The 15,780-nt window shown below is 41.3% G+C and overlaps 1 protein-coding gene across 2 annotated transcripts in view; it reads left to right on the forward strand.

Annotated features, from left to right (window-relative positions):
• magi3b (membrane associated guanylate kinase, WW and PDZ domain containing 3b) overlaps positions 1 to 10,386 on the forward strand; it is a 233,870-nt gene extending 223,484 nt beyond the window's left edge. The window contains exons 17-22 of one of the 2 annotated variants that reach the window (XM_078170440.1): positions 107 to 203; positions 1,901 to 2,006; positions 2,562 to 2,699; positions 6,298 to 6,436; positions 8,017 to 8,106; positions 8,264 to 10,386. In XM_078170440.1, the coding sequence (XP_078026566.1) occupies positions 107 to 203; positions 1,901 to 2,006; positions 2,562 to 2,699; positions 6,298 to 6,436; positions 8,017 to 8,066 (530 nt within the window). In that variant the 3' untranslated portion in view covers positions 8,067 to 8,106; positions 8,264 to 10,386. The remainder of the gene's footprint in view (positions 1 to 106; positions 204 to 1,900; positions 2,007 to 2,561; positions 2,700 to 6,297; positions 6,437 to 8,016; positions 8,107 to 8,263) is intronic. The other variant, XM_078170438.1, reaches the window with a different exon arrangement.
• The last annotated feature ends 5,394 nt before the right edge of the window (positions 10,387 to 15,780 follow it).

Genomic DNA, 15,780 nt, shown 5'->3' on the forward strand with positions numbered 1-15,780 from the left:
AGAGGTTTAAATTATGAATATTTTTAGCTAAAATGAATATGTTGTAGAAAGTTTCTATATGTAGTAACTTATACACTGATTGCTGTAATATGAAAATGTATTTTAGAGTACAAGGGCCCTCCGTCTGGAGCCAGTTCAGCTAAACAGAGTCCAGCTCTTCAGCACAGAGCCGTGGGGCAAAGGTCAGCGCTACAGGATGAACGGTAAGAGTCTGCTCTCACACTAAAGAAAAGAATAAAAAACAAAACAAAGCCTTTAGTCAGCAGGGGACACTGTCTGAAAATGTTGTGCACACCAGTAGGTTTTAACTCAGACTCACTATACTTAGTAGGCTATAGACAGGTAAGAAATTAACATCTCACACTGTCACAAGCCTCTTGTTCTTGAGTAGATGCACTCTTCCTTCTGCACAGTGGTATGGTTGGCGGGTGTAGTTTGGTAGAAAGAAAGTACTTTCTACCTGAAATTGCTCAGAACAAGGTCTAGGGATTACGGATTAATGGACATAGCTACTGTGACATTAGCCATTGGTGTGTGGAAGCCATTTTTTTTTTTTTGGAACCAGAAGTGACCATATAGGCTGGAGGAGCAGGAAGGGATGGATCTGACTCAGACTGTGGCAATGCCTCACAGACAGCCTGTCACTCAAGCAGACCTGCCCTTAAGTATGCATAACTTTAAGCCTTAATAAATAATATCTAATAATAATGCATTTTATTTATAGACACATTTCAGAGCACTCAAGGACACCTTACAAGACACAGAAAAAAGCAGCAGTGTATCCACAGATCATAAAATCAAACAATTCTGTAATACACAATAAAAGTTAATAAAATGACAAAAAATTAGCTGAGAGAAAAAGTTGGAATTAGCTACAATGACCAAAACCGTTTTTTGAACAAGGCTGTAAGCATGTTTATTTCTGCTGTAAATTTGGGTATTTTAACACGGGTGTCCATGGGGATTGACTCTGTTTTGGAGCCAGTCTCAACTTCCCATTCAAAATACTTCTTGGCAATTTCACAGTGGCTTTATTTCTCAGCCTTAGAGGGTTTCCGTTTGGAGTAACCACATCATGATTTCTGGAAAAAGACATTACTGTTGAGTTTTTCAAATGTATTTTTTTGGCACTTTGAGCACCACAAGCCGAGTGCCATCTAGTTCCATTATATTAGAGAGACGGCAGACGTCTCTACGGTTGATATCTGCAACACACTGTAACTCACACCAAAACGATCATGTCTGATAAACAGCACCACAGGTAAAAGGAAAAATCTGTATTTTTGATTTTGGGGTTGAACCGTCCCTTTAAAAGTACAAACTGTGCCCAATTCACATTCACATTAGGCAATACTGATCACACTATTGTGAATTTTTCTCCTCTCCAAATTGGAGCGGCCACTTCCTCTTCGCTGTTGGTGCTCTGACTTCGCTCTCCCACCCCCACTTTTGGCCTGAGGAGACAGAAGCAGACAAGAAATGCAGAAAGAGCCTCCTCTAAAACAAACCACATTATGGTTATGGTCATATTACAGTGTTGCTAGCTGACTTTACAAATCCTCATGAAACCACAAAAACATCCTCTGTAATTAGACTCACATGAAATAAAGTCTGTGTATGCAGAAGGAGGAGAGCTGCCCTCAGAGCAAACAACTGGAGCAAATTTCTCTCAACAAAGACGCCGGTATATTAACATACAAGTGTGTGAGATGATAATGTGTGCAGAATGGAACATACAGAACAATACAGCAGACAAATTAAAATATCCAGCCCTCTCCCATTTAATATCCAGCATTAAATTAGATTTTAAGTTCTGCATAATGGCTTCTTGTGTTTGTGGCCTGCAGCCTGCTGTTTACAGCGTGTGTGACTGAAGAAATACATGTGCTGTTTGTTTTAGTTATAACCTGGACCTGGATGAGAAAAGGGAGGGAGTCAACTGGTCTGAACACAAGACTCTTCCACTTAGTGAGCAGGGAACACTGTGCGTGACAGGACCCAACCAGGTACGAATAATCCTCTTATTCCTTCCTCTTTATGTTGTCTTAGTAACTATCTGAATGTTTAAGCTGCTGAAGGCTCACGTCTTTATTACTGCATGAAAGAAACATCACAGTTTATTGTTTGCTTACAATATAACATGCTGTTCTTTCCATGCACTGCACAGGTGCACTGAGTTCATGCGCACTGCGTTCATTATAGTTTCGAATACCGTTACTTTCCGATCAATAAAGACAAAGAATGAAGCCATTCAGAGAAGAGCAAGGATCATTAATGACATCTCTAATCGATAAAAAAATCTCCAGAGTCTGATGAGACATCATTGAACTCAAGGCAACTTTGAGCTGAGCAGATACGGACGATTAAAAAACAGGCAATCGTTAAATAAGAGGAGGAGGGAAGGGTTCAATGGCATCCTCAGTGCAAATAAAAACTGCACCTTGAACCAAAATGTTTTGTCCCAGGTATTATTCCTTAGGCCTTGCATGCGTGTTTGTTTTTATGTGTGCGTGTTGCACATGTTGCTGCATGTTGGTGAGTTTAATCTTCATGCTGTGTAGGGTTGTCTGACAGTGGAGTTAGAGAGGGGTCCCAGGGGCTTTGGCTTCAGTCTGCGAGGGGGGACAGAGTACAACATGGGCCTGTACATCCTGAGACTGGCTGAGGATGGACCTGCTCAGCTGGACGGAAGGATCCATGTAAGTAATCAGAATCAAAATATTTTTCCTACCTTTAAAAAGTTCCTCACATCTCCTCTGAACAGGGGAAGACCGTTTTTTGGTACTTAGTGCCAGAACGAACTGAAGAAACCCTGAAGTTAAAGACACTGAGGGGCTTAAAAGTTCAGTTTGTGACTGTTTTATTTTTTTATCTGGATAGATGTTGTTATCAATGAATTCCTTGACTCAAAATGTCTACTACTGGAGAGGCTGCAGTATTTGTTACATCCCACAATACTCAAACCATACCTAATACAGTATCAGATGGAGAGCACAACATATTGCTTATGTTGCTAGTCTTAGAATCTGTACAAATCCTGTGGCTAAAAGCGTAAAGTTTGCCCTCAGGGCGGTGCTACAAGAAAGGTCATGGGGTCATTAAAGGGTAAGTTCAGTATTTTTCAACATGGCCCCCATTTTCCCATGTCTCAGTAACTAATGGGAACAACACGTTTTGACACTGGTCCAATGTTGAGCGAGAGGGCTGCAGACAGCAGCAGCAGCAGCAAAACAGGCTGCAATGTAATCTTTTGGGCCAATTTCGCAATGCCCTCTGAAAGTTCCTGTTTTTGCCACTGACAGGCTCAGATTATTAATATAAGTGTCTGACAAATTATGAAAGGATCCCTACAGATACAGACTTTTTTGTTGGAGAGTAAGATCCTTTTGTTTAACCAGAGACAGCCCTGAAATCAATATTGCCAAACCTACCATACTTCATTTAAATAAACTGTTATTTTATTATCGTAAAACATACTTCATTTAAAGTTGGTAGAAACAAACTAAAACTCACAACACCATCTTGGTTCGTCCTTCCACTGCTCAAACAATCGCCAGCTCTTGTTTGGTTGAAATAAACCTGTAATTCACCAAGTTAGATGTGATAATATGATGTTTTTATACACACTAAAATTGCTGTTTGTTTAAATGGAATCTGGTGGGTTTAGCGATGGCGATTTCAGGGCTGTAAAAGATCTTACTCTTTCTTTTTTTTTTTTTAAACGATTATTTTTTGGGCTTTTTGCCTTTTTAATGAAGAAGACAGAGTGAAGTGGGGTGAAAGAGAGTGGGGGGTGACATGCAGCAAATGGTTGCAAGCCAGAGTCGAACCCACGACCGCTGTATATGGGGCGCCGGCACTATCCACTACCCTACTGATGCCCCGAAGAGATCTCACTCTTTAACAAAAAGATTGACACCTATAGGAATTCTTTTAATAAAGTTCTCAGACACGTAGAATAATAATCTGAGCCAGCTGGTGGCAAAAACAAGCACTTTTAGTAGACGTAAATTATGGAGCACACATGCCCTGATTGGTTACATTGCAGCCTGTTTCTCCGTTGCTGGCTGCAGCCCCCTCACTCAGTATTGCATGTTTCAAAAATTGTCGCTCCTGTTTCAATCAGGAGAGACAGAAGAATGAAGTAAAGATAATATTTAATACAGAATATGAGTGTAGAGATTTAATAGAAGTCCTTGGCGCTTGACACCAGAGGGAGATACTTTGTGATTGAGAGACATCTGAGCGGCAGCAGGATAAATCCCCCCATGGAGTCCGGACACTGGTGGTGGTGGTGGCTGATGACTCTGAGGCTGATGACTGCTGAGGCAGATGAGGCTGATGAATCCGTAAAGACTATGTGGTGATGGGGAGGTGGAGGGCAAGCATGACTGCAGCAAGAAAGAACTATGGCAGAAAAAGAGTCATATTTAAAATGAGGGGCAGTAAGATGGTAGGCTGACAGAGAAGGTGCATCTCTGTGCTATTGGTTGATTGTGAATCAGCTGATGACTCAATTGACCTACCCAGACAATGACACCTAGAGAAAGTGAGTGAGCATACATGTAGAAGTGAATGGCAGGGTGAGAAAGAAAAGGTTTGTCTTCCTGACTGAACCTTCACTAGAGCTTAATTTCTCCGTTGCTGACTGCAGCCCTCAAAAACATGGGAAAATAGAGTCCAGGTTGAAAAATGTCAGTTACCCTTTAAAGACACCCTGAGGTACTTAAAAGTTTTTATAATATTTGACTTTATTTTTTGGTCGAGATAGAATTTTTATCAATGAGCCCCTTGACCTGTTGAAAGTTTGAGTTGCCCCTGTGGTTGGATGATACTGACTCAAAATGTCTACTATTGGCACAGAGAGGCTGCAATATTTGTTACAGTGTTGGATGGAGAGAACAACATATTGCAAATTTTGCTACTGGTGCTACAAGAAAGGTCATGGGGCTGTTAATATCTAGGTTATTATCCCCAAGGGTTCGTTATGGTCTTAGGGTATTTCATGAAATTAGAATATCAGATACGAGATGTCTTGAGCTCCAGGAATGCACAAGGATTTTCTACAGATTGAAATTGTGGTGGGGGCTACAAGAAAGGTCAGGGGGTCACCACAATCATTAAGATTCATTCTCTCTGGACAATGAATATCTGCACCAAATGTCACGGGCATGTCGCCAGTCATGTTGAGACGTCTCGCTCTGGACCCAAAGTTTTGGCAGACGATTTGCCAAATGACCGACAGATAATAGGCATCCACATGGCCTTCAGCTAACAAGAAATATCTAGGAAAAAAACATGATTAAATAAAAGTCAATGCAGTCAGTTTGTTACACTCAGTATAGTTAGATACAGTTTAGTGTCTTGTTATATGGCGCATTACACCGCCGAAATCTAATTTAGCACATTTACTTGTTTATGAAGGCGAGAGGTAAATCAGAAAATATCATCTCTGTTGCCGAGTGCTGAATACACCAGAGATTAAACTAATGAATTGTGTTTCAACAGCTGCCAGTTACAGTGTTTAGGGTGTAATGCTGCTTCAAACAAAATGTGTCTGCAGTTTTTTTGTTTTTAAGTGATTTAAACTGCCTACACAGCAAACAGAGAGCGTTGGGAGATGATCTTCAAGTGTCTATTTTCAGCTTTGATTTCATATTGTTCTTGTTTATAATATTTGTATCATGTTTGTGTTTGTTTCTTAACTGAGTGTACATCCTCTAGTGTCTGTTCACCCATCCATCAGTCCATTTGTGACCATTTCCAGGAAGGTCACGCTGCAACTGACCTTGTGCTTTTTCCATCTATGGAAGAGTCTTAGCAAAATTAGAATTTCCCCGTGGGGATGATATTATCACACTATTAATATTAGGCTGAGAGGGGAGACGGTGCAGCGAGGGAACAGAAGCTCCTGGCGAGAATCAATCTTAGGCTTGCCAGACTGATCTCTGGGCTTAACTTTGCCTATACAAGGGTGGAGAGGAATGTCAACACTGATTAGATCTTAACAGACTGACATGTTTACACGCTTTATCTGGAGTTATTTTGTCATCTCCAATAATAGAGGATACCTTCAAGGTATTGCAGTGCTATGTGTGTGTGTGTGTGTGTGTGTGTGTGTGTGTGTGTGTGTGTGTGTGTGGGACATACAATTCACAGTCGTTGAAGGGTATGGGTGTGAAAGCATGCTACTTCTATATGCTTGAGTGAAAGTGTGAATGCATGCACAGCGGAGTATGCTAAGCTTTGATTCTATGTGTTTCTGTATAATAATTGCGTTTTCTCTGTTACTGACAGGTCGGAGATGAGATAGTGGAGATTAACGGGGAGCCGGCACGCGGCATTTCTCATACACGGGCTATTGAGCTGATCCAGGCTGGAGGAAACAAAGTGGTACTGCTGCTGAGACCTGGGGCGGGCCTGGCTCAAGATGGCAGTAAGTACTGTATGCACACAATTTATTCAGTGATAGGGTGAGACTGCTTCAAGTTTTCCCCTTAGCTTTTAGTTTACCATTTGATATGGACTGCCTTTGTGCCTAGAAAGATACTGTTAGTGCTCAGTTTAAAACCTATTTTGGTAAGGTAACCATCTCCTTGCTATATTTATTTAGAGCAGTGATATGAGACTGGTATCAAACTTCTCATTGAACTCTTGGTTAACCTTGGCATGATTCATTAACAATTACAATGAAACTCAAAATGAATGCTTCACCCAATTACCCACCTGATGTTTCGTTGACTTTGTGAAGAAAACTTTTTTTTTCTGACATGCCTGTGAACAAAAAATGAACAAAGTACTTGATCAATTGAAGTCATAGGGGTCCACGTTTAACGGCAGCAGAACTATGTCAAAGCATCCATTCACAAACTCTCACACAATGTATGCAGTATAATCCAAGTCTCATTTATCTACTCGTGTGTTTAGTAGAAGAAGAGGAAGAAGAAGATATACTTTATTAATCCCTGAGGGGAAATTCAATTTTTTCACTCTGCTGTCACATACACACAGGCCCAAACTACACACACATGCACAAACAGGACTTCTAAATGCATTTAATGGAAAGGTGTCTGCTCCTGGACAGGCACCCCAAGCAGTTGGGGGTTCAGTGCCTTGCTCAAGGGCACCTCAGCCCAGGCAGCGAGCTGGCACCTCTCCAGCTACCAGTCCATGCTCCATGCTTGGCACTACTAAGTACTTCCCAAATAGACAGCCCTTTCCAACAGAGAACTAAAATAAAAGTAGTAAAGTAATGAAAGTTACTTAGGTCCTCCTCCAAGCCAGACTCCACTGACAAAAACGGTAATTTTACCTCACTGAACACAGGAGTTGCTGGTCTACCACTGCCTCGATCAGGTAGTTTGTTTGTGTTATTGTGCGACTTTGGTGTTTTTAAGGGTTAGTTCGGATTCCAGAGTCACACAATAACACAAACAAACTACAGATAGAGGCAGTGATAGACCAGCAACTCCTGTGTTCAGTGAGGTAAAATTAATGTTTTTGTCAATGGAGTTTGGCATTTAAGAGAGCATAGCTAAGTTTAACTTAAGCATTGTCTGTCTGGGAAGTACTGAGCATGTGTGAGAGTTTGTAAACAGATGTTTTGATACAGTTTTGCTGACATTAAACGTGGACCCTCTCTGTTTAAACTTGTCAAGAATTTTCTCCATTTTTGGATTCACAAAGTTCACAAAGTCAGCATAACACGGTGGGAGTAATTGATATACAAATGGTATTTTTTTTGGGGGGGGGAAGTATGCCTCTAAATTAGAAACTTGATTGGATGTATTTGTGTTTACAGGGAGGGGACACTCACAGGTGTTAAATACATGCTGAATCCATACATCCACCAAACGTTTAGTCAATGCTAATGACTCCAGTCTGTTTGTTAATTGGTGGAGTCCATTTTGGAATGCCGCCCGTATTGATTTGAATGTACTTTTCTTTTTTTATTTATTCATTAAATCTCTAACCGTCTGCTTCCTTTTGGTTCTTCTTCTCTTGCCCCTGATGCAGGTAGTACAGCTTCTTCTACTGTGTGCTACTACACTGAGCACCAACACTAACATCTTCACTGCTTTTACTGGCCTCTTCTCTCTAACCTTGGTAATTCTTCTGTTTCTCACATATCTTCCCTCTGTTAACCTCTCGGTATCCTCGGTTTTTTCTTCCCTCTCTTTCTAAATTTCAATATTTTGTGTGGACCTTCTAATATTAGGGTGCTCACATGGTGTCTCCATGTAATTGTGTGCTTCTCTTACAGGTCAACATGATCAAAAACTCATTTCACCCGCAAGCTATTCCGGAGATGTTTTCTCTGACACATCACCCCTGTCCTCTCCATATCCCACTGGGGCTTCCATCTTTGTTTCCTCTCCCTTCTCTGGCAAACTGAAACATTCTCACAGCTGGAGCAGCATCTCCCCGCAAGGCCTCAAGCCCCGCGGCAGCAGGGGTTTAAGCTCAGTGGAGGAGATTAGTGAGTGGGCAGACAAAGAGGTAGAAAGGCTCTCTCCCGCCTCCCCTGAGCACATGAACTTCTACAAGAGGACCAGGCCCCCAAAGGACTCCAGAGAGCTAAGTAGCCCAAAGAAAACAGGGGAGACATTTCCTAAAGCCAAAGAGCAACATCACGGTCCCAAAAAGGTTGAGAGTCAGGCGAAGGAAGAAACACTGAGCAGGAACAGGACGTCTCTCACACAGACAAAAACACGATCCTCAAGCCCTCGGAAGTCTCCTCAAGATGGACAGCGAGCGGCTCCGACCTTGCAGCGTGCTGAGCATCAACAAGGCCCTCAGAGGAGATTAAAAGACTCTTCCAGCAGAGAGAGCTTGGATCTTGAAAAGAAAAACGGCAAAGGAGGGAATCTCGAGATCAGACGATACTCTCAAACACGGGAGATGGAAGGGAGAGGAGAAAGGACAAGGCCTGGCCGTGAGCAAGTAAGTTTCAAAAGGAGGGTGGCAGGAGACCCTCGACTCCACAGGACATCTCCTCAGATAGTCAGAGAGGGTGATAAAGGTACAGGTAAAGACTCAGGGCAGAGAGATGCTAATGGAAAGTACAAATCCACAGAAGACAGGAATACAAGCAAAGAAACCATCAACAAAAGGGAATCGCTGCAGTCTTTTAAAGATATGTGGAGTAAAAAAGGATCTGTGGTTCCACCGAGAGAGGCGAAAGGAAGAGAGGACACATTTTCTTACTCCAAAGAAGCCAGTAGTAAAGACTTTGTGGCCTCTATAAACAGTTCTCCAGGGATGCCGCAGAGCCCAAAGGGACCTATTAGCCCCGGCCCTTGGAAAGTGCCCAGCTCAGCCAAAATCCTCTCCCAGGCAGAGGTCCTTCGTGACCCATTGTGATAGAATATTGAATCACCCAGACTTGAGAATATTTAACAGTACCCTCAGCGGATTGTTTTCTGAGTTCTTCCATAAAACAGAGAAGTGCAACACGGTGCCACTTTTCTTACCTTTGGACCATGTTCAGATTTGTCTTTTGACTCTATCTTTTTTGGGAGTCCTGTGACATCACGTGTTGGCATGTAGCAGCTCCCCCCTCCGCCTTGTCCGCTGCTTTAGCATCTTCGATGTGGAACTCAAGCATGTGCGGCATGCTCGGGGGCTCGCCAGACGAGACATTTTGAAATGTGAATATGTGCCAATCCTGGGAGCCTCCTGTGGAACAACGACTACCAACAGCGCTTCACCCATTACAATGCAATGACCCATATGCAAAGAAAGGAGATAGGCCCTCGCCTCTCGCCTGTAGTATACACCAAGTGTGACTGTCATCGAGGGTTTGATTTAGCTCTCGGCCTCATTGTGGGATATTTTGACTGTCTTTTTCTTAATCGTTTGCTCAACTGCATGCAGTCGGTCCTTCTGTTTGTTTTACTGCACGTGTTCTGCACATCACTGAGGATGATCCTGTTTCTTGTTTATAGTTCCCATTCTCAACACCAGGCAGATTTCTAACACAATCCAGCAAGCGTCCACTTTACCGGGGACTCTAGACTGTTCTATGATTATAGACGTGGCTCTCCTCCATACAAACAGTATCATTCAAAAGACCAGAAACTTGTGGTTTGAGATCTTGTTTACCATGTGTACGATAACCAACCAGTGTGCAATTTATTGAGACAATAGATTATTACGTGTATATGTAGCTGTACCAAGCCATTCCACATTTTGATATAGACTTCAAAGATTTGTCCCATGTCATATGAGCTTTCACTGTCCCTCCGATGTACTTCAGTGGTAGGACTTACCATGGATCTTGTAGTTCATGAAATGTATAGGTAATGTGCAAACCGCTGTACCAAATGTTTGCAATCGCTCAAAACGTGTCTCATTGTGAAATATAATATAATATATATATTTGAATGTGTCATGTTTTGCAGATTCTAACTTTTAAATATCTATTGAATTCCATTGCACTGCATCTGCCCTTGTAGCATAACAGAATGACCATGAGTTGTATTTAATTCGTGATGTTGACTTGCTATCAATGCCATTTTATTATTATTGTTATTTTATAAAGCTGTTTCATTTTTTCTAAAAAAAAAAAAAAAAAAAAATTATATATACATATATATATCACTGTCTAAGGCCAAAATGGCAATTTATATAATAATGTGGAAGTCCCTGATGGTTTTACCTTTGCCTACTGAGAAAAGAAAAATGAGGGTTTTTAATGTGTTTGTCAGTCCTGCTGTATAATTAGCTGCCAGGGTAGCGTGAAGGATGATGGATCTTAGAGAGTGATGAGGTAGTTTACTGAGATATCGAGCATGCTGCTGATGTGAGACAGGTATACAAATATCCCACCTTCCTGCATATTTTAAGGGTTGTTAAGCTGATGGCCATAAGATAGATAATTGGTTCCAACTTGTCAAATATCAATGCTTGGTGAGTGGCCCTTGGCATCAGGTACAGACGCACCGAGGCACCCTTTATCGGCGGTATGATAGACACTAGGCAATTGTTGATACTCTGAGCAACTGTCATAGTATAAGGAGCAAGAAAGTCCACATAGGGCAGACGGGAGGGGAGGTGGATGGGTCAAACAAATTGTTGGTGTACCGTGAAACCAGAAATAACTCATGTTATTTTGAGAAGTAACTGCACCCCAGAGTTTTGGCTGAAGTGTCTCTTCATTGAAAATTCAAAAAATGCCTCTACAACGTGAAAAAAGTATCAACATGGGCAGCATAGGGCTAAGACACGTCCAGTCACTCCTTTGTACTGTGCAGAGGAGTGATGGAGGGAGGAAGTGGGGGTCAAGCCGGTCTCACTCCGAAGTCGTTGAAATTCGGCGCTTAGGCATTGACTTGCAGTGTCAGACACTGACGAAAAAAGCTTTAATGTCGGCATGATATGCGGCTGGTCGTTGTTATAGTTTAAAGGCGCTCAGCAGCATCACGGGGAAACACGGCGGGACGAGAATGAAAGTTAAGGCAGCGAAAGTCAGAGTAGGGTGGGCGGGATGGGTGGTGGATAGGTCCAACAAACACCAACCTTCACCTGGGGGAGCAGTGTTTGTGTCCCATAGGATTGTAAAAAGCCAAATTCTGTTCTTTTTCCTAAACCCAACCACTTGCGTGGTTGTGATGTTGGAGGAAAAAAAACATCAATTTGCGGTGTTGTACCAACGTAGTGTGTTTATTTTAAAAGAGACTGTATGTAAATGATAAATTTTCCTTGAAAACAGAAGTGTATTTTGAAAGAAGACAATGCATGTAACAGGCGGAATTTGACCAGGCGTCCCAGAACATCAACCAAGGGTACCTTTCACGTCATATCTGGATGTGGAAGGTCCATGACCAAATGTTAATATGTGACGAGGTCAGAGTGACACTTTGTTGGGGGGGTTTATTGATGACAAAAGCTGCCTCCATTTACGTCGCCTGCCACCAGATCGGCCAGTAGGAAAATTCCATGAGGACAGTTGCTAACGCAAAACATAGATTTCAAATACTTTGTGCTATAATGTCAAGTTGGGACCTGAATTGATCAACAACACTTAATACTCATATATGCTGGTTTTCAGCTGAAAAAAGGTAGTTTGGGGGTTTAGTTACTCTTTAACAACAACGTAGTGTGCTAGCATACAACGCTAGTGACATATGTCACTTGACATACATGTAAGTGGCAACATCTGGGGCTGAAAAATGAAACCAAGACTCAAGTGCCAAAACTGCAGTTCTTTGAACGGCCACTTGAGGCTGCTCCAGGAACCAGTCAATCCCCATAGACCACCATGTGAAAATGCCCAACTTTATAGCAGAATTAAACATGTTTACAGCCAAGGACAAAAAAAGGTTTTGGTCTATGTAGCTAATTTTCACCCTCATGACAACTGTACAGGGGTGATTTTTTATAGAACTCACCTGTTTACATTTTATTAAGGCTTAAAGTTCTGCATAATTAACGGCAGGATGCTTTGAGTGACAGGCCGTCTGCTGATAGTGTCCTCAGCTTCTCAGTCAGATCCACCCCTCGCTCCTCCACAGCTCCAGCCTCTTGCCCAAATATGGTCACTCCTGGCTCCAAAAAACCAAGATGACGACGGCCATGGTGCCAAACTCGAGGCATTATTTTTACAGTCTATGCGTATGTGACATAAGTCAGGTGCAGTTACATTATGTTAGTTATAAACATACTTATTTTAAGCCAAACCATGAGGTTGTTTTTCTAAACATAACCACGTCCCTTTGTTGCCTAAACCTGAAGAAGTAAACCTCAAAACGAAGAGTTTCTTTTGCCTACATTCTGAGTTTACTTTGGAAAGACACTACACGTTACAAGCAAAAATTGACGCGCCATCCCTGAGCATCAAAAACTGATGCAGGAGGGTTACCCAGAGTCATATTTTGACATGTAGGGCCACTAATCAAGCGTCAGTACTTGACAAGTTGGAAGTAAGAATGTGTTGCTGATTTCACTGTTGATGCTTCTGCTGTAAAATCAGAGCGAAAGAAATATACTCAGCATACCTGCTAATACAACGTATGAGATTAAGACATATTCAGATGAGCTCAGGGAACACAGTATAGTAGCAAATGTGTGATAAAGCCAGTGTCAGTGATAGTGAGATGATGGTCATGGTCTGTGGTTGACTGTGATGAGAGCCTGTGATTGTATAAGTGGGTTTTCAGGTTAAAAAAATGACTCGAGGATGTGCTGTGAGCCAATCAGTGGTAGGTCTTTGTGCAATAGTTCGGTTGGTTGAATGAGTAAATCCAACCCTGAGTGTCGGGTAAAGGCAGTTGACTCTGGTTAGACAGATAATGCCCTTTTTATTGTATGTCCCTCTGCACTGTTGTACTCCTTTATGCCTTTATTTTGACCTTTTTTATTTTTATTTTATTTGTTTTGTTTTTTTTTAAATCTCATCTCTGTATCATACTGTGGCCTTGCATCGCTTCATTAGAAAAACAATCCTTGTGGTATCTTCTACATTCTGTAGGAACAGTAGATGTAAATGTTTGTACATTGTACAGCACCTTTATAAATACTTGCTGAGTGCTCTTTCGGGGAGAAAAAAAAATAGAGGTATATTAAATCGCTCCATTATTTTTTTATGTAAAAAAAAAAAAAAAAAAGAGAGAAAATATTTAAAAATGAATTGAAAAGGATAGACTATGACCTTGACATGGTGTTCCGTTCATGCACTGAAAATAAAGTTTTACTGAAAACACCCTCTGGACCTCCTGTACTGAAAATAAAACACACATAAATTATACATTTTTAATTAAAACCGTGCCATTCGATTTATGCCAGAATTATTCACTGAATAATCACCTAGGTGTCATATTTAGATTAATTTGTTTCTCATTGCGGTCCAACAATGCTGCCCTTTCATATGACAAAGCAGCATAAGCCGCTGTTACTATGGTAGATTTCCAGTTGTCATGGTAGCCGACTGCTTTTCTCGGCAGAGCTCGGAGAGAGCCTCAATGCACGAGGTAGATGCTATTTCAATTACAAGAGAAAGCTCAGAGGCATCTTATGACACATGTGCATCACGTCCATATTTCCATATTTCAGAAGCAGGCATGAATCATGTGGCTGTGTGTGAAATTAGAACACAAATGAAGCGTAAACGCACGAACGAATGAATGGCACAGACTGAATCAGAAATACCTCAAACAGGTGTTACAGCAGAGCAGTAATTAAAAGCTGTTTGCCAAAGACTCTACAGTACATATTTGTTCATGTCAGTTTATCTTGTGCAGGATCTTTTAAGTTGTTGTAAATGAAAGTTGAATTAGCTGCAGGGTCCCTGGCTGATACATTTTACTTATTTAGACAAAAGATTTTTTTTTTTAATCTTAAGGCTGGTGCCTATTACGTCTGAAAACTATCATATTCTGTAGCAGTCTAAGATATATTTCTTTGTTCTGGTTTGTGCAACCATAAACTAAAAGGTTGCCGATATCTATAGCTTAGCTTTATTGAAAGTTAGAGATGTGAGTAGGCATAAATAAATATTCTTCTCTTAGTCAGACCATAATTGGCACTTCTTCATGTGGTGTACGCTCACAACCCAACACACATACAAAGCATGTTTCTACCATGCTTCGAACTGGTGGTGCTGTACCTATACTGTCAGTTTCTGTAAAGGCTTAAAGAAGAAGTACACCCATTTTCAAAATTCATACATCTTTCTGTGGTATAAGCAGGAACAAGTCAGCCCCAAGTCCAAAAACTAGAGTGCTGAACCTCAAATTTGTGATGTCATCAAGTGTGAAGTCTAAGACAGTTCCATTATCAATGAATTGGGAAGGAGGATTTTCAACTTGCACATAATAAACCCTGTGTGGAAACGCCAAAAAATTGGAAAATATTACAAAAAACATTTTGGGGGACATGGAAAAGTCGGTCGATGAAAGGCAAATGCGCCTGAGTGCTATGGAAACAGATTCAGCAAATGAGTGATGATGTAACATAACTGTCATTGCATAACGTTAGGCCAATGCCAGTTTTATTTGTCGTCTCTGGATGGCATTTAACATGCTTATGTATGCAGCAATGACTGTATATACAGATGGACAATGTATCTCCCTTCCTCCCACTGTACAAAAATGAAGCCAAAATATCCTGGATACAGCCACTGCCATCTTGTGCTGGTGATGTCATTTACAGCCAGAGTCTATCTCCATGGTATTAAGTTCCTGCTGTCCAACCCAATCGCAAACAACACAGCTGATTGCCGACACACAACTGTCAATAATGACGTCAATCCCCCTTTTTATAGTAGCACATAACTAGGTATAACCAAACTTGAAAGAAAAATAAACAATAGAACAAACATCAAAGTGATAAAACTACCTAAAATGACAGAAACCATCTTTGAGAAAAATGTATTTATCATGTCCTTTATTCTTAAGTCTGGCCCATGTCTAGTTCTCTAACATTGAGTGGGTGCACTTTATGGCCTGTACTGCAGCCAGCCACCGGGGGGCGATAGAGATGTTTTGGCTTTATTTTTGGGAAGCTGTCATGTCCATCTTTACATACAGTGTATGGTATGCACACAGGCCGGTTAACAGAACTCTTCCAAGAGCACAGAGCTGTAGTATTAGTTGTTGAGAACTCTATTTCCACTGTCCAGTGTGATCTTTGGTAATATTGGTTGTTTCCCTTTGTTTAAGGTCTCAGCACCTGACTGGACAATTAGAGCCACCCACTGCTTATCTCGATAAACCAACTCCCAATGTGCATAACAGTAGTGGATGGAAAAGGACATACATTTGCATTATCTTTTGCCAATAT

Source organism: Epinephelus lanceolatus, chromosome 1 (assembly GCF_041903045.1).
Source record: "Epinephelus lanceolatus isolate andai-2023 chromosome 1, ASM4190304v1, whole genome shotgun sequence".
NCBI lineage: Eukaryota > Metazoa > Chordata > Actinopteri > Perciformes > Serranidae > Epinephelus > Epinephelus lanceolatus.